General features: G+C 59.6%; 2 protein-coding genes across 10 annotated transcripts in view; one reads left to right on the forward strand and one right to left on the reverse strand.

The window, feature by feature from the left end:
* The window catches only part of EVC (EvC ciliary complex subunit 1), a 52,336-nt gene extending 37,652 nt beyond the window's left edge, over positions 1–14,684 (reverse strand). For 3 of the 5 annotated variants that reach the window (XM_070068040.1, XM_070068037.1, XM_070068038.1), the window contains exons 1-3: positions 14,344–14,684; positions 9,177–9,305; positions 1,171–1,254 (exon numbers count right to left, since the gene is read on the reverse strand). In XM_070068040.1, the coding sequence (XP_069924141.1) occupies positions 1,171–1,254; positions 9,177–9,305; positions 14,344–14,520 (390 nt within the window). In that variant the 5' untranslated portion in view covers positions 14,521–14,684. The remainder of the gene's footprint in view (positions 1–1,170; positions 1,255–9,176; positions 9,306–14,343) is intronic. The other 2 variants (XM_070068041.1, XM_070068039.1) reach the window with 1 other exon arrangement.
* A 1,685-nt stretch (positions 14,685–16,369) lies between these two features.
* Positions 16,370–22,422, forward strand: part of EVC2 (EvC ciliary complex subunit 2) — a 90,259-nt gene continuing 84,206 nt past the window's right edge. For 3 of the 5 annotated variants that reach the window (XM_070068046.1, XM_070068042.1, XM_070068047.1), the window contains exons 1-3: positions 16,370–16,639; positions 17,532–17,586; positions 21,209–21,405. In XM_070068046.1, coding sequence (XP_069924147.1) covers positions 16,385–16,639; positions 17,532–17,586; positions 21,209–21,405 — 507 coding nt within the window. In that variant the 5' untranslated portion in view covers positions 16,370–16,384. The remainder of the gene's footprint in view (positions 16,640–17,531; positions 17,587–21,208; positions 21,406–22,422) is intronic. The other 2 variants (XM_070068044.1, XM_070068045.1) reach the window with 2 other exon arrangements.

Genomic DNA, 22,422 nt, shown 5'->3' on the forward strand with positions numbered 1-22,422 from the left:
ACACTGTCTGCTGGGCTACACCGTCTCCAGCCGCGGAGCCCAGAGCCCGAGTCCCTAGGAGCTCTCCCTTGCCTGGTCTGTCCCAGGCGGTCCTGCAAGCTCACGTGTGTTCAGACCCGCCCAGGCCAGGGCGCCTCCTGCGAGGGGCTGATGCTCCTGACCGTGCGTGAGCCCAGGACCCCCATGGGACCCACCCACTGGGCTGCTCAGCAGTGGGTGTCGAGGTTCCCAGAGTGGGCGCCGGGGAGCAGTTGCAGGAGCTACAGTCAGTCAGCACTGCTCCCACGAGGGTGCCCTGGGGAAGCTCTGCACCTTGGGACAGGCTGCATTAACCCAGAAGGGACATCTGTTTGGTGCAGGAATTCTCAGAGCCTTTCATATGTGTGGTTCTCTTCAAAAGTAACTCTGGAGACCATTACGCCCATTTCCCATATGAACAAACTGAGGCACAGAGGAGCCAGGAGACAGCCACAGAGGAGATGGCTGCGAAGGGAGTTAGGATGAAGTCAGCGCCTCCAGAGCGCATCCTCCTGACCACCAAGGGGGCAGGTAGTGTTTTCCTGACATCCTTATCCCAGGGCACCTCACAGGCCGCGACTCCCTGGAGCCCTGGGGAACAGCTCCCTGCAAAACTCCCAGCCTGGAGGCGACCTCTGGCTGCAGGTGTGGCACGCACAACCAGTGGCCTGGCCAGATCTTTAGCCTCTTCCTTCTGTGTAGCGCGGAGCCAACACCATTTACCCCACAGGGACACCTCAAGGCTGCAAAGCCTGGCGCGGGCAGCCCCACTCGAGGGCGCAGCGCGCGCTGGCTGCTGGCGTCCACGCAGGGCTCCGAGAACAAAGACGTCCGTGACGTCACCATCAGTGTCCGCATTCGTGTGGGAAGGGCAGGGTGGAAGCTGCCCTACCTAGAGAGGCAGCTGTGGGAAGTCCTAACCTGGGTATACCACGGGCAGGCCCCGTCCCTGCAAACACTGTCAGAAAACGGATCAGCCCAAGCGTTTGTTACAATGCAAAGCTGCAAAGTGGTCCCCGTTAAAATGACCTGCCATAGCCCTAAGACCCTTGGACAGGACCAGAATTGCACCCTCAATCCCCCGCTCGCACCCCGACCCCCGCTGCGTGACTGAATTCATTGTGTCTCCACTTCGGGGCCCAGAATTCTCACCCGGAACTTCTGGTTGATGGGGTAGACGACTCTGGCCTTCAGCGCAAAGGCTGTGACGTTGCTGTTGAGAGATGGCTCGCACTCCTGGGAAGGAGAGAGAACAAACGGCCTGAGATGCTTTCCATGAAGTGAGAGGTCGCGTGCAAGAGTCCCCAAAATGTCCCCGCCATTGGTCACCCCGGCTCGGGAAGGGACCACAGGGGAACAGGGAGTCCAGGTAAGGGCTCACTCGGTAGAAGCATGGATGGATGGGTAGCTGGCTGGGTGGATGGATGGACGATGGATGGACAGACAGGTGGATGGATGGATAGGTGGGTGGATGGATGATGGACAGATAGACAGATGGATGAATGCATAGATAGATGGGTGGATGGATGGATGATGGATGGATAGACAGGTGGATGGAGGGATGGGTGGGTAGCTGGATGGATGATGGAGAGATAGACAGGTGGATGGATGGATGGATGGATAATGGACGGATGGTGGGTGGATGGGTGGGTGGGTGGATGGTTGGATGGATAGTTGGGCTGCTAATTGATGGCTAGACAAATGCTATTAAAAGAGAATGGTGCATTCTACATTGACGTCTCTCTTCAGCTTTGGAAGAAAGAAGGCTTTGATAGCATGAACACAATTACCAGTCTCCGGAGAGTTATGAGGTCTCTAAGTGGCAAAGCAAACAGGAAATCATTGAAGACAGGAGGAATTAGTCCTAGCGTTGGGCAGCTTGGGGCAGCTGCAGCCACCACACCTTATCACTTACGTCACAAGAACTAGAAGAGATGACCGACGCTTGCAGAGTTGGGATTGCCGATCACCCCGATTTGATCACTGTATACAGCTACTGGTTATCACACCGGACCCCAGAGACACGCACAAATCTTCTGGGCCAGTCAATTTTTTAAAATGTAATTAAAAAACCAAACCAGCTTTGGCATCGCCACGGTGTACGCATATACAGCCACATTCACACGCGATTCTGGTCTAGAGCCTCAGGCCAAACGGAGTGGCTGGGCAAACACTTCAGCTTCTCACACAGCAAACCTAGCTGCTGCCCCCAGGGGCCACAGGAGCACCCACTGAGAGCTGGGACAGTGGGGAAGCTGAGGGATCGGGGCCTACTCACAGAGGTAATGATGGGCCTCTGGGAAACCCGGCTCGGCGTCACCTCCCTGAGGAGCCCTCCCTGACTGTAGCCGGATGGACGCACGCGCAGCCTGCCCCACTGTCCCCCCACACCTGGCACAGCCCGTGCTGAACAAAGAGACAACGGGCAGGTGGTGGGAGGTGAGCGGGCAGGGAAGGCGGGAGCCAGGCACGGCACAGGCGGAGGCAGGAACGCAGCATCCATGTCTATTTCAAGGTCTTCAACCGCATCTTGAAGATGACTGAGTTCCCACTGCTAAGTGCACCTCGAGCAAGACACCCTGGCGTGGGGCGCACGGAGATTAGGGTTTGCTTGTCATCTGGGGAGTTGGACCAGCACCGGACTGAGCCACACGGGGCCAATGCACTTCTGCAGTGTCACAGCGAGGCCCTCGCGAGCAGGCCCGGAGGGAGCTGTGGGGTGAGGCCCGGGGTCTTGCCCCACCCATACTCACAGAGGCAGCGTGGCAGGTAAGAATGGGGAGAAGGCCTCCTCCACGCGCCACAGGCTGCTGTCTCTGCTCCCAACGGGGAGTTGGTGCCAGGGTCACATGGCCATCAGCCACCAGATCCTGGCTCCGGGTCCACGGCCTGTAGCTGATGCCATGCCGGCTCCTTCAACCTGACACCACTAACAAGACTAAGTGTGGTGCAGGTCAAAGGGAGCTCAGCAGAGACGGCCCCTGGGCTTGGCCTCCTGGTGCTCAGGGCCTCAAGTGACACAGAAGGCCTTCGTACCTCCCCAAGCACACCCTCCTAAATCTCTCGGATGCAGAGCCCCGGCCTTGGGTGTTCCCTGTACAGAGCCCTGCTCGTGCGGGTGAGCCACTTGAAGATTTGCTCCCGTGATCATCATGGGGCGGGACTCTCATTGCCACACCCACTTTAGGGAGGGAAAGTAAGGCTCTGATGCTAACACCTGCTTTTTTTTTTTTTTTTTTTTTTTTTTTTTTTTTTTTAATACTTATTTGAGAAGCAGAGCTACAGAGGGAGAGACAGAGGGAGAGAGGTCTTCCACCCATTGGTTCACTCCCTAAACAGTTGCAATAGCCGGAGCTGGGCCTATCCAAAGCCAGGAGCTTCTTCCGGGTCTCCCATGCAGGTGCAGGGCCCCAAGCACTTGGGCATCTTCTACTGCTTTCCCAGGCCACAGCAGAGAGCCGGATTGGAAGTGGAGCAGTCGGGACTAGAACCAGTGCCCATATGGGATGCTGGCACCACAGGCGGAGGCTTTACCTGCCACGCCACAGCTCCAGGCCCCAGTGTAACACCCGCAAATTCATTCTCCACACAGGTCTCTCTGTGCCCTGAGGGGACCGAGGGAAACTGCTGCTCAGGGCCCACGACCCAAGCTACCCTCTGCCCAAGACGTTTTTGAAGCGACACAAAAGCAAAGAACGGCGTAAGGCTCAAGGCAGGACTGGCATCATTCGTGGGGCCCAGCGCAAAATGGAAATGGGGTTCTAGGGAAAAAACGGTTAGAATTCTGTGTCTTGGGAGGCAGCAGTGACGGCTCAAGTTCCTGCCACCCGCGTGGGAGACACAGATTGAACCCTCAGCTCCCAGCTCCCAGCTCCGGCCTGGCCACGCCCAGCTGTTACAGGCATTTGGGGAGTGGACAAGTGGATGGGAGATCTCTGTCTCTGTCTCTCTGCCTTGCAAATAAATAAACACAGGGGATTTTGCCGGCACTGCGGATCACTAGGCTAATCCTCCGCCTGAGGCGCCAGCATCCCATATGGGCACCGGATTCTGCCCCGGTTTCTCCTCTTCCAGTCCAGCTCTCTGCTGTGGCCCGGGAGTGCAGTGGAGGATGGCCCAAGTCCTTGGGCCCTGCACCCCATGGGAGACCAGGAGAAGCACCTGGCTCCTGCCTTCGGATCAGCGCAGGGCTGGCCGTGGCGGTCATCTGGGGAGTGAACCAACGGAAGGAAGACCTTTCTCTCTGTCTCTCTCTCTCTCACTATCTAACAGACTAACTCTATCTGTCAAAAATAAAATAAAATAAAACAGGGGATTTCAAGGGATGGGCATTGTGGCACAGTGGGTTAAGCCACTGCCTGAGACGCCCGCATCCCATGTCAGAATATTGGTAGCTTCAGGACGGGGACCTTCCGGGCTCAGGCTCTGAGATGGCATGGGCTATGGGCCCAGGACACCGGGCTGGCTAATTTTCCGCGGGAGATACAGTCCCCGGCCCAGGGACAAGATGTGAAAACAGAAAAGGCCATTTAACATCCTCAGAAACAGAGGTGACAAGAAAGGCCAGAAAGAAGGGGGTGAGAAATCAGAGGAGGCACGGCCCCCGCCCTCCTGGAGCTCCCGTCCCAGGGAGCACCCACTCGGGTGGAAGCGTCATGATGACAAGACGAGGGTTTCACTGCAGGGTCTACGTGAGCCCTGTGGGGGCGGCTCGTGGAGCAGGCGGCCTGGGCAGGTGCACTGGGCACAGAGCCAGCCGGCGGGGGCTCCACGCTCCACCTGTGTGCCAACGTCTTCCGTCCCGTCCACCTGCAGAAGGCAAAGCCCAGGAGGGCAGGCCCAGAGCCTGGTCATGGCCCGGGCCAGTCCTGAGAGGCTTGGGGACACTTGGCACACGGCATCGAGGGGTGAGCGAGCTCTGCTGCCCGGACAGGACCCACCGCTTCTCGTTCTCTGAAATGCTCCTTATTTTTTATTTATTTAAAGATCTCGCACTATTGTCGCTCCCCCATTCGCGGAGGAACGACACTAAACCCTGTGCTGTTCTTTTGTCTGCTCGGCCCTTCCCGGGTTTGCTGCTGGTCCTTCACGGGTTGGCTGCCGACCCCTCCACCTCCGTGGAGGGGCGGCTCCCCCTGCCACTTTCCCCACTTCCGTGGGGGAGCGGCACACCGCCGGCCGGCTCTCTCGGGGGCTGCACAGGTGTTCCTTCAGATGTTCCCTGGTGCATGTTGTCTCTCTCCTCCTTTATAGTCCTCTTCCACCAATCCCAACTCTGCTGCCCACACGCCGAGCACGCTGCTCTCCTCCAATCAGGAGCAGGATCAGCTCCTGCAGCTTGTCAAACTGATGAGGCAGCTGCGTAGAGGTTGTTTGGTCTCTTTCTCTCAGCGCCATATTGTGGGAGAGCAGATGCATAGAATAAGTCTTAATTCCAGTAACTTAGTCTAGTCCGAGTTGCTCCCCACACACTATGCCCAATCTTTTTGGTTTTTTTCTTTTTTTTTTTTTTTGACAGGTAGAGTTATAGACAGTGAGAGAGAGAGACAGAGAGAAAGGTCCTCCTTCCATTGGCTCACCCCCGAAATGGTCACTACAGCCGGTGTGCTGCGCCAATCCGAAGCCAGGAGCCAAGTGCTTCTCCTGGTCTCCCATGTGGGTGCAGGGCCCAAGCACTTGGGCCATCCTCCACTGTCTTCCCGGGCCACAGCAGAGAGCTGGACTGGAAGAGGAGCAACCGGGACCAGAACCTGTCGCGCATATGGGATGTCGGCACCGCAGGTAGAGGATTAACCAAATGAGCCACAGCGCCGGCCCCTGAAATGCTCCTTATTGATCAAGGTCGGGGTCCCTCCAGGGTCTGCTGGTCCCCCGCCACGCCCAGGCTGGGCAACGCCACTGTGCAGAAACCAGCAGGGAGCACACATCCACAGGGTGAAGCTGCTCCCACTGACAAAATGCAGTTCTTCAGAAAATTGGTTAAAGCAGAGTGCCGGCCTCGCCAGCACAGCTCAAGTCCTCCTGGCAATGGCAAACACATCCTGGAGGGCCCTTCCCCTGCCTGGGACCGGGAGGGAGACCGCGGCGGCACAGGAGCACGCCTGGGGCCTTCTGGAATTCAGCTTGGCGCTGGCTGACTTAGTTATTAAACAGAGGTCACGCAAGAGCCTGGGTCCTCCATGCACCACAGTCCTGCCCACACACCCTGATGAGCTCAGGCTGCAGAAGTGTGTGGAACAGCCCTGTCTCTAACTTAACTGCTGGCAATGATTAGCCTGGTCATGGGCACCCAAGCTGAACCCTTAACAGGGACAACATGACCAGGCAGGAAAAAATGAGCTATGCTTCTGGGAGGTTGCAAGATGTGCCCCCCCCCCCCCCACCAACACAGGCATTCACGCCCAGCCTGGGGGTGGGGCACCTCAGACAGGTTCCGGAAGCCACAGCCAGGACTGTTGTCATCACGCTCAGAGCCTCACACATGGTGGCTTTTTCTCTTCCTACCAGCTTTCTTGAGATGCAATTCGGACCCTGAAAAAGGCCCCGGGAGAGTTGCCGGGCTCTGCACTGATGCGTGCACAGAGCAGTGCTGTACCCTCGGGTCCTCAGCCCAGGCGCTGGCACTGACAGATCCGTCTGTTTGTACTGAGTTCCCTGTTCAGGACGTCATGCGGCTGGAGTCCTGCCTCTGTGGCCGCCTGTGACTGCCTTCTCTCGCTGTCCGGCCCAGTCCTGTCGCCACAGGCATCCATCCCTCGTTCCTTCCCGTGGCCACCGCAGGGACAGCACACACTGTGCTCATCACCCACGGGGCAGCAGCTGGACACAGGTGTCATCCGCCCAGCTCAGCTACCGTGACGGTGCAGCCACGCAGGCCTGTGGCTGCGCTTTCGCGTGGACGCCTGTTTTCCCTCCTGTGAGCGCGGTTCTGATAGCCACAGTGAACTTTCCTACACCCCAAACCCGAGACCTAAAATGTCCCCGAATCCAAAACTTTCTGAGCACCAACACAGCACGTGGGAAAATCCAACAGCTGACCTCACGTGCTGGGCTGCAGTCCACACACGGGTGCACCAAGGAGACTATGAGATGGCGGCCAGGCTCTGTGCACCAGGCGCGCACGCCCCCCGGACGCGGGTCCTGTTCAGAGGCTCCCCGCCCCAGGCGGTCTCAGGATGCAGCCGCAAATATTCCGCAGTCTGAAACCCCAGACACTGCTGATTCCGGATATTTTGCATAAACGATATTCAACTTGCTCAGACGGGCAATGGGGCAAAGTAGCAGAGACGGGGTTGGGGGGAGGGGAAGACAGGCAGAGTCGGGGGACCCTGAGTATCCCAGACTCACAGTTCACAGAGACACACAGACTCCCACGGAGATGCTGTGGAACGAGACGGAACACAGGCCACATAGATGCCCATCGGAACGAGACGGAACACAGGCCACACAGATGCCCGTGGAACGAGACGGAACACAGGCCACACAGATGCCCGTGGAACGAGACGGAACACAGGCCACACAGATGCCCACTGGAACGAGACGGAACACAGGCCACGCAGAGAGAAGCACTGACACAGACGGACACAAACAGGGACAGACAGCAGGAGCCAGGGACACAGCACCCACGGGCAGGTGCACCCCACCCCCACAAGCCCCTCTCCTGGGACTGCAGGCTCTCCCCGCCCCTACAGACCTGGGGTCAGCCCACTGGGCAGCGCTCCCTCCACAGGGTCCTGCCAACAGGGCAGGGACAGCCCTGCGGTCAGAATCTTCGGGAAGCGAGGGTAAGGGTGACTCGGAAGCTCACTCCTGCTGACTCCAAAGTTCCGTGAAATTCACTTAAGTCCACCAGCCCCCCCACCCCCCGTCAGCTGAGGCTGTGAACAGGCCTGGAAGAGGCACAGGGTGTGGGGGAAAGCGGCAGAGCTCCCTGGGCAGGGCCAGGCAGACCCAGGGACAAACCTCAGCGTGGCCACTCGTCGGCTGTGTGATCTGACCCCCCAAGCCTCGGCTTCCTCACCTGGAAGGTGAGGAGGGAAACAAGACCAGCCCGAAGGCGGCTGCTGGGAGAACTGCATGGGATGGACGCCGTGACACTGGCAGGACACAGAGCAGGCCAGCAGGTGCACAGCAAGCTGACTCCTCTCCCCCTCCCCCAGGTATCTGTCGCTATATCCTGTATCATCCACCTCTCCGCCTGTCTTCCTTTATTTCCCTCCCTCCCTCCCTCCTTCCCGCCTCCTTTCCTTTCTATGTTTCTGCTTTTCACTTGGCACTCACTCTTGAAGACCCAGATGCTGGGAATGTCGCACCCTCTGGGCCCACAGAGCTCACTCAGGCTGGGTGGGATGGAGGGAGGGGCCGGTGAGGAGGGAACAAGGCACCCACCTTCTACATCTCTGCCTGAGGTCAGCACGCCCACCCCTAGGTATTGTCTTAAAAGCAGACAATGAAATGGAAACAGACTTACACTCAAATGCCGATGGCAGCCTTGATCTCAGGAGCCAGACCCTGAAAACAGCCCCGTGCACCCGGCAGCCGGCCCTCTGTGGAGCGCAGGCAGCTTGGACAGGCCCCACGGCGGCCACCTCGGAGCTTTAAACAGGGACAAGTCGTGGACACTCAGGGCCAAACACACACATCTCAGAGGTAGGAGGCCCAGGGCTCCGTGTGCACAGAACAGCAAACTCCACGCAGGGTGACAACATCACAGCCATGGCTGCCTCTGGAGGTGCCTGTGTGCATGTGTGTGTGTCCATGCACGCATGTGTATGTGTGCACGTGTGTCTGCAAGCATGTGCGTCAATGTACACATGTGTATGCATGTGTCTGCATGTATGTGTGACCGCATGTGTGCATGTGTGTGCGTGCATGTGTGTGCAGCTGCGAGGGGGGAGAGGCCGCTGATGTGCACAATGGGGCCCTGGAGAACTTTCTGAGCTGATGACGATGTTGACTACAAGGCTGTGTGCATTCTTCACGCCTCATCACACCGCGCACTTCCCACCCGTGTATTTCACTGTGCACACATGAGCCCCGAACGCAGGAGCCTGGTGGGAATCCAGACCCGCCAGAGGCTCGGGTGCAGCACACTGGGCCGCCGGGCGGGGCACGGGCACCCACCGCGCCTCGCAAGTCGACACGCAGGCGTCACTCACAGTGAGAGCCTCCTCGTCCCGGGGCGCCGCCTGGGCTTCCCTCCTCCTCCTCCGCGACGGGGAGCCAGATTCCGAGGGCGTCCGTGTGTCGCACTCCAAACTCCTGAGCAGGCTCTGAGCGTCGTCTTTCTAAAGCCCAAAGGTGGAGAAGAAGCAGAGAAGTGGATTCAAGCAGCCGCGCCCGGCCCATCGGGCGGTCCACTCCCACTCCCAGCAGCCACTTCTGCTCGCCTGTGGCACCGCCCACCTCCTCCACCCCATCCCTTTCCCCCTGGGGTCCACGCACATCCTTCCAGACCACCCAGTCCCCGGGCCCCAGCTCAGCATGCCCCAAGGCCTGGAGCCACGATCGCCCCATTTTCTTTTCGGGTCACTTTGGGCGTGAGCGGCTCGGGGCTCACAGCTTTTCCCAGAGGTGTGTGGACTGACTTCCCCGTGGACTGACCACGAGGACTGACTTCCCCGTGAACTGACCACAAGGACTGACTTCTCTGTGGCTGTCAACAACGGCCCTGGATGATTTTTAAGGAAATTGCTTAGCCTTCAAACCCCAAAGCGACTTCTCTTGGGAGCCTAAATTGATGAGCATGCGTGGGTTCTATGTTTCCCAAAATACTTCCGTGCTGAAGCCAGTCCCGGCCAAGATCCAGACTCGGGCGCTGCCACGGTCCTTCGTGGACCCATGCAGCGCAGGAAGTCCGAGCTGCCCGACACGCACGCCCTCGGCCGAGGCTGAAGCAGCAGGGCCCTCCCACCCTGCCTCGGCTCCCGAGCCGTGAATGGGTGCCCTGGGCGTCGGGACTCTGCGGTGGAGCTGGCGTGCTCTGTGGCATCCCCAGCACAGGCGGCTGGGATACCTTTTATTTTATTTTATTTGCCTTACAGAGCGAATGTGTGTCTGAGAAGCTCAGCCAGGCGTGAGCTCTGGTGCTGTCGTCTGTGAGCTCTGTGGCAGTCTCTGCTACACACAGTGTTTCGGGACAGAAACAAATAACGTTCCTGACAATCGGCTACAAAAACACCGCGGCTCTGGGTGCCACGGTGTCCTCAGTGGGTCAGACGAAGGAGAACCGTGTGCATTTAGCAGTGGGCTGTGTCGGAGACACCATCAGCTCCCGCTCTGGCCACCAGTGGCTCCCCGACAGAATCTGCAGAAATGCCAGTTGGCAGCTGTCGCTGAGCACCTGCTATGCGCCAAGCCTTGCCCTGGGCACTGGGAGCAGAGCAAGGCACACAACACCCAAAGCTGCTGCCTGCAGAGTTCATGTTCTAGCGAGAGACGGAAACAAATGCGCACACAGGCAGCGGGGAGGACGGGGGGCGGCCTGCGGACGAGCTGCTGTTTGAGAAGCAAGCTGCCGAGATGGCTCAGGAAGAGTGGTCCAGGGAGAGCGAACAGCGAGGGTGAAGACCCGAGGCAGACACAGCCCGCGGAGGTTCCGGTGGCTGCAGCTGGGGCGCAACTCGGGCGGAGAGAGATGATGCGGCCAGGGGGTGGGGGGGGCAGCAACTGTAGCTGACCCTAAAGATGGACCAGTGAGATCCCCCACAGCCCCCAGGAGAGACCCACTCACCCTCCAGGGGAACACTGGTGTGTGAGGGACAGACTCCGATATGAAGGGCAGAGCCCAAGACAAACAAGCGGTGGAGGCAGACAGGACGAGCAACTACGCTACCCTAAGAGGGACGAGATGTTCCACTCACAAACGTGCGGACAGGACGGTAGAGACGCTCCTGGAGACTAAAATTATCAAAAACCCAATACAAGCATAATGTTGCGAAGTCTCGCAGAAAGCAGTGTGAAAAAGACAAAGAGACGGGAAACTGGAGGGAGAAGAAGACAATTAGAGACCCAAACTGACCCTAAACATAGTATCCAGCACCTCAGATGACATCAAGTCCCGCCCTGGGGCAGTTGCTTACGCCGGGAGCAAAGACAAGAGCCTTCCAGAATCCACAGCAGAAAAACGAAGACGAGATTCACGTACAGCATCGGGGAGCGGGATGGAACCAGATTTCTCAGCGAAGTTGGAAGACGACGGAAAACGCCTTCATAACTTTAGAGGAAAATGACTTCCAGTCCAGAATTCTCTCACTAATGAATCCACCGCATCAAGCTTAAAGACAGGGGATGGATGCTTTCACACAGAGGAGCTCAAGAGTTCGTCCATCCCTTTCTCGGAAGGCTACTGGAGGAGGTGCTCCGGCTTCACCAGGAAGGAGGCAAAGAAAGACAGGCGCTGGGGTCCCCAGACAGGGTCCTGCCAGGAGAGAGGTAAGTCCCAGCAGGACGCCCCTCCCCTCAAGGCTCCTGGTGACAGGGAAAGCCCAGAGCAGGTGACTCCCAGGCCAAGAACAAAGGTTGGTAGGAGGGCTGTGGGGCTCCATCCCAGGCCTCCTGGCTCAGTGAGCCTGGGGTAGGAGTCAGGAACCTGCATTCCATCAGGCTCCAGGGGCTGCTGCTGCTGACCTGATGCAAACTATACAGTGGTCCAGAGAACAACCAGCTCAAACCGGAGCAGGGAGAGACGTTTTGCTCAAGAAGATACAAAGGGTCTAACATCGACTGCGTCCAAACCATACGCAGAAGTCTTGAGATGCACAGAAGGAGGGGAGAGTTTGGTGAGAAGTGAGTGCTGAGTACACAGAATCCAGGCAAACGCAAACAAAACAAAACAAAAACGAGTGCTGATTTCAGGGGAAAACAGAACATTGTGCAAGAAAGGAAAACACTTCTAATCTTCACCATGTGGATGTAAGAGCGGACGATGTTTCCAGAGCGATCACCGTGGGAACACGACCGCGATTCATCGCTAATTATTCTGTACCCACAGCGGTGCCGGGAGGGTGCACCTGCAAGGAACGGGGAGATGAGGCCTCCTCCCTTTCCCTGGGGGCAGGCAGCGGCTGTCGCCCAGAGCCGTAAGCTGCGGCAACACTAGTTCCTTAGTGAGGGGACACACATCATCCAGGTGACAGCTGGAGGCGTGACCAAGGTGGCTTCCACGTGGGTGTGTGCAGCAGTGTGGCTGCTGTACCCAAACACTTTCAGGGACAAGTGTGGGCAATCTGGGTGCAGATAGAAATGTTTTAAGCATGAAATAAATACAACGAAGAACCCACACACACACAAGGGAAGTGGTGCAAGATAAAATCTTGGAGTAGTAGGATAGAAAGTGTCCAAGAAGCACCAAGGCGCGGTGCCTGGGGTCCCTGGGGACGCTTCCCCAGTCGTCCCAGCTCACCCCAGGCTGAGCAGGGCCAGCGGGGAGCAAGGTCACGCAGGCAGAGAGGACAGAAGCGCAGGAGCGCAGGAGCCGTGTCTGGGGAGCAGGGAGAGGGCTCCTGCGGCTGCCGAGCAGGCTGGGGGCCTGTGGGGCAGCTGGGCTGGGCTGCGGGCTGCAGGGAAGGGAAGCCGCGGTCCTCCCATTGCACCCTACGCTTTGCTGGGGGAGCCAAGGGGGGTGCTTTCTGGAGAAGCATGCTGTCAGATGTCAGAAACAGAGGCCAGGACGAGGGGAGATGGCCCACTGGACAGGAAGTTCTTGGAGGTCCCATCACATCCTAGGAAAATCCCTTCAGCCCTGCCCTGGCGCCAGATCCCCCTCTGTGGCCACCACCACGTTCTCAGCCATGGTCACCCTCAACTGCCAGCTATGTGATGCCAGCAGCTTGGTCAACCTGGGAGCCTCAGCTGATTCAGCGACCAAATGGGGTGCTAACCACCAGCTCACCAAAAGCAGATGATGAAGGCTCTGGCTTTGGGGCTCAGAAACCCAGTCCCACTGCTGACAGCCCATGACCCTGGACAAAGTAACAACTGCTTCTCCAGAAAGCGGAGCTAACTCCTACTCAGAGGCTTGGACTGAGGCTAAGGACCAAACGGCCTGGGGCTCAGCCAGCTAAGTCCCCGCTTGGAACACTCACACCCCATCTCCAGTTAGGATCCAGCTTCCTGCTGACGTGCGTCCTAGGAGGCAGCTGGGGAAACCTAGGTACCCGGGTCCCTGTCACACACACAGGAGACCCGGATGGAGCTCCTGCCTCCTGGCTCTGGCCTGGCCCAGCCCAGCCATTGTAGGAATTTGGGGGAATTACCTTGGATGGAAGTTCTCCCTTTCTTACAAATAAATATATATATATATATATATACATATATAAAAAATAGAAGCAAATGCCCACAAGTGCTCTGCCAGTGCCTGGCACCAGGCAAAGGCTCTGGGGGTTACTACTCCCCTTCTACTCCTCCCAGGGGAAGTCACTGTCCCAAACCCCAGCGGGATCTGTGCACCCGAAGGCACCCACGCTGCACCACGTTAGCTGCAGCCCTTCCCAACAAAGCACTCCCCCGGCACGCACAACCCTGCCCAGGAGAGCGCCTGGGTTTCCTTCGGCTCTGCCCCAAAACAACTCATCCCCGACCCAGCTCTATCCCTCAGAGAGGCAGACGGTGTGAGGGGCGGCGCTAGCGGTCACCGCGCTACTGGACGACACCAGCGACACCAGTGGCAGGGGGACAGCTCTCCTGGACACGTCCACCAGCGACACTGCCACCTAACCTCTCTCTCTCTCTCCGGTGCCTGCTTCGGCACATGCAACACGGTGAGGTGCACCGGCACCCACTCAGAGCTCTGGATTAGTGAGAGACTCAGGCAGGGGCCTGGCACACAGCCTGCCCTGGATCAATGTTGGCCCTGTCATTTCTCGCATGCCCGGCTGTGCAATCATCAAACGCTGTCACCTGTTCGCGCTGGCTTTGAAGGCCCTGGGCCAGTGACCCCCAGGTGTTCCGGTGAACTGAGTGCAGGTTTGGAGTGAACGGATGATGGAGCAGGCAGAGGGAGGCGTGGACACCCACTCCTACCCACTGCTCTGAGCTGAGCGCCCTGTCTGCCTCCTGCCCAAACCCCGGTGCCACGGCGAGGCTAGGGTCCCTCGGGGTGGGTGCTGCTGTCTGAGATCACACAGCCTAGTAGGCAGGCGCAGGGGACTCCACCCGGTGCCTTTTAAGTCGCTCCGCCGACTCCCTCCCAAATCACTGCCTGGGACTCCGGCCTGGAGCAGAAGGGGACCCGACGCGGGACCCGAGCGCACGAGGCCCGCGCGATTCCGCCTAAGGGACCCCGAGGAGGAGGAGGACCGCGCCCCGGCCCGCTGGCCCACCCACCTGGTGCCGCAGGCGCAGGCGGCCGGCGCGGCGGCCAAGCCAGAGGCCGAGGCCCACTCCGAGCGCGGCGCCCAGCAGCACGGCCGGGGCCAAAAGCGCGGGCGCCGGGCGCAGCGCGTTCCGGCTCAGCAGCAGCCGCGCGTCGCTTGCGCACGCCGCCGCCCCGCCGCCGGCCATCGGGGGTACTCAGGCAGCGCGCGCCCCGCATCCCGCCCGCCGCCGTGCGCTGCCCGAGCCCGCCAGCGCGGCGACGCGGGCCCAGGAGCCGGCTGGGCCAGGGCGCGGCGCGCTGGACGCCTTCCCGGCCGGGACCGCCGCTCCTCGGTGCGCTCTCCCGCCTCTAGGCTCCGCGGAGGCGGAGGGAGGAGCCTGGGCCGTCAGCCCAAAACTTGGAGCCGCCCCCGGCCCAGCCCTGCCGGCGCACTGGGCATGCCCGAGAGGCGCCCGTCCCTTCCGGAGGAGACTCCGGAGAGAGGGGGGCGTCCAATGGCCGAGAAGGCGTGGCTCCCGTAAGTGGATCGAGCCATTTAGGTCTGCTAAGCATTTAACCCGAGATTTTATGAACTTTCTCAACCTCCTTCTGTGATGAATGCTGTCACCAGCCCGTCCCCATGACCAGGGCCCCTGCGCGTCCAAAGACAGCTCTGACTCCAGCCCAAGCCCCTAACCTCTCCCGCAGACCGACCTTGGCCACACAGCCGCCACCGCCTGTGCGCCCGCCCGCTCTAATCCCTGGACGGTCCGTGCCCTTCTCTGTAGGTAGACCTCACGGGGGTCCCCACTAGAGCGTGGCCCTCCCACCCCGCGTTGTAGGGAGACTGCAGCGCCCACAGGGACCTGGCCGGCCGCAAGCAGGACAAAGGCCCAGGAACCCGCACCCTGGCCCCCGCAACACGCACCCAGGCTTTGTAGGCGGAGAAATAATTACCTGAGTTCATCTCTTCTCTCCTGGAGGAAAGATTCGCGGAGCAGCTGCCGGATGCCGCCCTTGGCCTGGGCGCAGGGGTGCATCCGGGAACACAGGCACGCGTGCACACACATGCACAAGACACACAACACACATGCACGCGTGCACACGCACACACATGCACTTGCACACCCACACTCAGGCACTTGCACACACATGAACATACATGCACACGTACACACGTGCACAATGCACACAAGGGACTGTACACACATGCACAAGCCATGGGTGCATTCATACACACACGCATGCGTGCAAACAATGCCCCCACACACAGGCTCATGTGTTCACTCCTCGGAACTTCACTCCCTGCGAGGGCAGGGCTCCACGGGACGAGCTGCAGCAGGGAAGTGCACCTGTGGGCTCAGCTCCAGCCTCCAGGTCATCTCACTCTCTCCTCACCCACCCTTGCAGGCGGGGCAAGACAGCAACTGGGTTCCTAAGCCTTCCTTCTCCCTGGAGACTGGAGGGACCAGGGATCTGACTCCTTCCCCCTGGAGTAGACAGCAACAGACGGAGAGGGAGGAGGGGCTCGCTCCCCTGGGGGGGCGTGTTCCCACCTGTGTGGGTCCCTGCCACCCGAGCACCTCCATGGCCCTGGGACACGTGCAGGGTCGCCACACCTCCGGCTTTCCCGGGCTATTTCTTTGAGTTTTCAGACTTGAAACGCTCGCGAGTCTTTGCATTTCGCATTTCACTTGGTCGTAAAGTTGTTTATTTGAATTTCTCCTGTCACACAGCGGGGAAGGCAGCAAGAGCCCGCACCCACCTCCTCCTGTCTCTTCTTCCTGGCACGGCCGGGGCGGGGGCACCCCGAGCGCCACAACCGCCCAGTGCTCATCCCCATCGCCCGCTCCCGGTCAAGTCCGGACAGGCTGCCCCTAGAAGGGGCTGCTGCCCGGTGCCAGCCCCCGCGGAGGGCTCCAGCGACCGCACGCGTGGCCGCCGGGCGCCTGCGACCCGCGCCAGCCCCCTTCCCTCCCTCCCTTCCCGCCTCCCGCCCAGCGCCGCCAGCCCGGTTCCAGATGCGCCTGTTTGTTCCAAAAAAACTTTCCTTGGCGGCTCGCACTGAGCATGCTCGGCGGCGGGGCGGGCCTGGGGTCCGGAAGCTGGGACGAGTCTCTGGCGCCCGCCGCTTGGGGGTCGCGGGCCCTGATGGGCAATGGGCGCTCGGGGGTTTTGGCCGGGGGCCTCTTGGCCGCGGCCCTGGCGCTGGGGGTCCAGGGCGGGCTCCCCGCCAGCCCGTGTGACCTCGGCTCCCCCTGGGGCGCGCAGCCTCCCCCGGGTGATCTCCGGGCTCCGGGAACTCGGCCGGAGCGGAAGGCGCAGGTAAGTAGGTCCCGCGCCCCGCCCCGGGGTTCACAGAGGCGGCCCGGCTTGGTCTGCACCCTCGCCTGGGAGGGCCCTGTGTGTGGGCCGGAATTCGAGGCTGGGAGGCACGGAACTCGTAGGATGGCCTGGGGTTGCGTAGATGCGTCCCGCGTGTACCTGGAAAACCCAGGAGGCTTCGACCAGGCTCTGTTTGGACAATCTTTCGTCTCTAAAGGAGGCTAAGCAAGCTGGGTGGAAGCTTGGAGGATCAGAAGTCCAGAGAGGCTGAGAGGCTGTGCCAGGGACACACAGCGAGTCCATGCTGCCAGCCAGAGCCCCGCTCTCCTGGCCCGGTCTATGTAAACTCGCAGGATTGGGGGGATTCGAGGCTTGAGGCTTTCCCGCTGTGATTCACGCCCAGGCCTGCCTGGCTCTGAAATGGCAGCTGCTTGGTGCCGGCTCCCTGGAAGACGGCTGCGAGTGTGCCCAGCTGACCCTGGGCCCGGAGGCCGTGTTGGGCGTGAGGTGCAGGTCCTCCCAGTGTGAGTCCTCTGAAAGCTGGAATCCCCCAGTAGTCACGGGCGATGGGTTCCTGGATGCCCCGCGGATGCCCACGCCCCTTGCCTGACATGATGTGGAATTTGGCTGTGAGCCGTGCACATCCTCCTGTGTGCTTTAAATCATCCCCAGGTGACTTGGAGCATTTAGCCCAACGTGAGTGCTGGGGGAAAAGCGAGGAACAAGGGGACCGAGTCCGTACCCGTTCAGCAGACACACTTCTGTCTCAGCATTTTCAGTCCACCACTGGGCACGTCGGGGGTCGTGGGGCCGTGGACGTGGGCGCTGCTGCTTTCGTCTGCTTCTGACCCACATGTTCTTCCGTGAATGACTGCGTCTTTCGCCTCTTTAGGACTTGTGCCGCGCGGTTTGGCCCGGCGAGGGAAGCTCTCCCTCGAAGACTGCAGGTGCGTTTTTCTTTTGGTTGACTTTTCGTTGTTCTGACCACAAATGGAACACCAGGGCCCCCTGACACCCTGCCTGCTGGTCCTCGCAGCGTCTCCCTGCCTTGAGCAGGTGGGTCTGTCCCTGGCTCCCCGAGCAGCACCAGCCGGAGCTTTCCAGCACACTGCGGAGAGGGTCTGACGTGTGCGGGTCCGCCGGGCACCCCTGCCTGTGGCTGCTCTAACGAGTCGTCACCAGCTTGGTGGCTTCAAGCAACACGCGTTCATCTGTCCCAGCTCTGGGGGCCGGAAGCCCCAGCTCAGGCTCCCCCTCCCAGGGCCAGCGTCCGGGTCCAGTGGGGCTGCACTCCCTGGGGAGACTCCGGGGGAGGAGCTCGCTCGCCGTGCCGTGGCAGCTCCTGCAGCCCTATTCCTTGCATTCCTGTTCATGGCGCCTGCCTGCCCTGCCTTCAGAGCCAGCAGGGTCACATCGCGTCTTGGGGCAGTGCCAGGGCGCCGTCTTCCCTGCCAAGGTCAGTCAAGTCTGTCTCGCTTACAAGGACCCCCATGAGTCCATTCAGGCCCCCGCTGCCTCACCCCAGTGACCGTCCCGACTCTGGACCCTGGCTTAATCACACCTGCTCTGGCCCTGTTGCCGCGGAGTAACGCACACAGGTCGTGGGGTTGGGGCCCGAGTGTCTCTGGGGGCCTTTATGCCGTCAACCACACAGAGCGGAGTTCCACTGCCACTGACTTAACACAAGGCTGCCGATTGGCTCGAGGGTCTGAGCCAGCAGCACCGGGTCCTGGCAGCTCCGCCTCTCCCCTCCCGTCATGGCCTCTCTCTCCTCTGCCCAGCTTCCCCCTCAGGTGCCTTTTCCCCGCGTGGTAGCAGTGGTGTTGCTGGGGCAGTGGTCCCCGGGGGCACAGGAGCCCCACAGCCCACCTTGCAGGTGGAAGCGACTTTTCCCAGGAGCTCAGCTGGGCCCCCTGGCTGTCTCTGTGCTGTCACAGGGGCTGGGGGGTACAGTTTTCTGGGCTCTGTGCCTGCTTTCAGAATCCCAGGGACCAGGAAGGGCTGGGATCCTGGTGGGCCCCTTTCTCTGTAGTGTAGGCGACAGGAGGGGCCTTCCCTGGAGGGAGGGAGCCCCTTTGAGGCTTCCATGGGGCCAGGGGTCCAGGAGGCGCCCGGGGAGGGGCAGCAGCAGGTGCACAGAGCTGAAGGTGGCTGTCACATTTTGTGTCCAGAGAGCCTGCTGACAGGCACCTGTCCGGCAGCCCAAGGGGCCAGGGTGATTTCGCTTCTCGGCAGCACCCATGCAGTGCGTGTCCTCGGACCCTGGTGACTCTGACCCGGTACGGTGCCCCCTGTGTCCCGGCAGGGCCGTGGCTTCCCTGTGTGCATGGTTTACCATGGAGACTGTGACCCCCATCCCAGCTCTGTGAGCGGCACCTCCCAGGGGAGCCAGTCAGGGGAAAAAAAGACTAATTTTACCTGGGACCCAGTTCTGCCTTGTTGTTTCTCCAGTATTTATTGTTTTCCTACATGTAGATTTTTCAAGCACTTTGAAAAGCTTGCTCTCAATAGACTAGGGAACAGACTTTTAAAACTACATTCGTTGTGAACTATACTTTGCATTTAAACATTTTTGAAGATTTATTTGCTTATTTGAATAAGAGTTAGTGAGAGAGAAAGAGAGAGAGAGAGAGAGAGAGAGAGAGAGAGAGGTCTTCCATCTGCTGTTTCACTCCCCAAATGGTTGTAACAGCTGGAGCTGGGCCTATCCAAAGCCAGGAGCCGGGAGCTTCATCTAGGGTCTCCCATACAGGTGCAGGGGCCTGAACACTTAGGCCGTCCTCCACTTCTCTTTCAGGTACATTAACAGGGAGCCGGGTCAGAAATGGAGTGGCCGGCACTTGAACTGGTGCTCAAGTGGGATGCCAGCATTGCAGGTGGCCATCTTACCTTGTACGCCACAATGCTGGCCCCAGCATTTAAGTTTGTCTGAAAGGCGGAGAGAGACAGACTGGCTCACCCCAGGTGCCGTGCTACGCGCCTGCCCCAGCAGTCGGTGTGTGAGTGGGAGACACGTGGTGAGGAAGGCTCAGGTGTGTGATCTCTCTCGGTCACCCAGTGGGTACAGCTGCCTTACCTTCAGCATCTGACACCCCTAAGTCAGTCCTTCCACGTACCCGTGTCATTTAGATGGCTCCTCTGACCTCCCTGCCTGGCTGGTTGGCGTTCTGAGCACAGGGCACCCAGCTGCGCTGTCCAGGGTCCCCCAGCTGACCAGCCACGCACAGCACCCACTCAGCAGGACGCCTGAGACACCTGAGAGCAGGCCATACCTTTTCCGCCTTTTTATTTTTGGATTGATTTGTTGATGTGAAAGGCGGCGTTACAGAGAGAGAGGGAGAGATTTTCCATGCACTGGTCCACTTCCCAAATGGCTACAAGGGCCAGTGCTGGCACAGGAGCCAGGAGCTCCATCCGGGTCTCCCACATGGGTGGCAGAGACCCAAGCAGTGGGACCATCCTCTGCTGCTTTCCCAGACGCGTTAGGTGGATTGGAAGTGGAGGGGCCAGGACTCGAGCTGCACTCATACGGGATGCTGGTGTCACAGGCACCACTGTGCTGCAGATACAGCTGCTGCCCAGGGTCTTCTCAGGGACGCGTCTGAGCTGTCCACGTGCTGCTGGGAATTTGCCGAATGTGTTGGCAGAGGGCACATTGTCCTGGGAGCTGTCGCGTAGGAAGGCCTGGTGGGGGTGGGGGTGGCGGCGTTTGTGCTTGGCGGCTCTGTGGCCCCCCTGTGACAGCCGTCAGCCTCCCCACAGCGGCAGGTGCTCAGAGGCATCCCCTGAAACAAGACGTCCTCCTTCCTCTTCAGCCGTCTGACGTCATCTGCTTTGTGTTACTGTAACAGTGCCGGGCTGGTACTCCACAAAGCAAAGAGGTTTGTTCCGCTGCAGGTGGAGGCCCCTCCCCTGAGCGACCACAGCTCTGCCGCTGGGCTCAGGTGGCAGGAGCGAGCTACTGTGTCGAGTAGCCTCACTGCGTATCATGGTGCACTTCTGCGGGAGCTGCTGCACTCCCACACAAGCCCAGCACTCGCCCCTCAGGAGGGTGGTCCCCCGCGCCCCCGCCACCTCCCCCCAGGGTCCTGCTGCAGAAGCCCCCAGCACCCAAACCTTTGGGTGAACGGCTATGCCCAAACCACGGTAGTTATGGAGATCGAGGTGCAGAGAGGTTAGGTGCCTCGGCCAAGGGCTCCCAGCGGGTGAGCGGCACAGCCAGGCTTTGAATCCAGGGCTGTCGGAGTCCGTGTGTAGAAGACTCGCCCATTAGCCACTTTGCCAGTGCTTCTGGGTCCCAGCTGGGGCACACAGGGGGATGTGCACATTAGCACTTGACCTAGACCGAGAGACCTCACTTTGAGAAGTACTTGTCCTAAGCTTTGAGTTTCCTGTATGCAGCGTGCCTCATTTTCCTGGCAAAGTTGAGATGGTGTTGTCCATCTGTCCACGCATCCACCCATCTGTCTGTCCATCCCCTCATTAACTTACTGAGCACACACTTCCCAGCGCCTTTTGTACACCGCGTAGTCCTCCTGGGTTCAGTCGCCGCGTCTTACCCGTCTGCAGCCCTGATGCGGATGCGTTGCTGTTCCGTAGCAGAAGCACCTGTCGGCGTGAGAGTCACCGAGCAAGCGGAGGTCTTCAACCCGCTCCCGACTTCGGCAGCCTCCCCTGGACCCTGGGCTCATTCCTTACTGGCTTTCTTGCCTTCCTGGCCTAGGAAGACCTTCTTGAAAACAGAGTCCCCCGTAACACACCGCCTGGTAAGTGACAAGTCGACAGTTGACTGTGCTTAGCAGAAGTTGGAGAGAAGCGCATTTTGAGCCAACTGTGTACAAAAATGTCACAGGCGTTGTTCTTCAAGAAGGCCGGCTCCTTCTCTCTCGGTAAATGCAGGGCTGTTTTACGGATGCACAGGGTTTAGGAGAACAGGAGGCTGGGATCTGAGCAGGAGGCAGCTGCTGCCGAGACCTGGCCTGGTGTGTGCCTGGCCCAGCGTGGTTCACTCCTGGCTGGTACTGCTGGCCCCTTGGCAGGGAGCACGCACACAGGCCGACCACACGTCACTGTGTGTGTGCAGAATCTCACTCAAGCCGTATTGCAAGTGTCCTGAACAAGTAGTATTCTGATTCTCATCTCACAGATGGGAAGTCCAAGGGGAGACTCAGAAACTGCTTCTGGGACCCACAGGTAAAAAGGAGGGCCGGAGCTGTGGCCTAGTAGGCTAAGCATCCAGCTCTGGCGCTGGCATCCCAGTGGGTGCCAGTTCTAGTCCTGGCTGCTCCACTTCCCATCCAGCTCTCTGTTATGGCCTAGGAAAGCAGTGGAAGACGGCCTAAGCCCTTGGGTCCCTGCACCCACGTGGGAAACCTGGAAGAAGCTCCTGGCTCCTGGCTTCGGATCTGCACAGCTCCAGCCATTGCAGTCACCTGGGGAGTGAACCAGCAGATGGAAGACTCTCTCTCTCTCTGCCTCTCTGTAACTCTGCCTTTCAAATAAATAAATAAATCTTTAAAAAAAAGAGAAAGGTAGACGTGACAGAGCCAAGTCTACTCCATGCTTTTGCTGGGTTTTAAGACGGATTTTCGATTTCTCTATTTATTTGCAAGGCAGAGTGACACAGGGCGAGAGAGGAAGACAGAAAGAGAGGTAAAGAGAGAGCAGTCTCTCATCCATTGATTCACTACCCCAGTGCACACAACGGCTGGGCTGGGCCAGGCCAAGCCTAGAGCTTTGAGCTCCATCCTGGTCTCCCGTGGGGGTGGCCGGGCTCCCCGCGC

The sequence above is a fragment of the Oryctolagus cuniculus genome, chromosome 2 (genome assembly GCF_964237555.1).
Source record: "Oryctolagus cuniculus chromosome 2, mOryCun1.1, whole genome shotgun sequence".
Taxonomy (NCBI): domain Eukaryota; kingdom Metazoa; phylum Chordata; class Mammalia; order Lagomorpha; family Leporidae; genus Oryctolagus; species Oryctolagus cuniculus.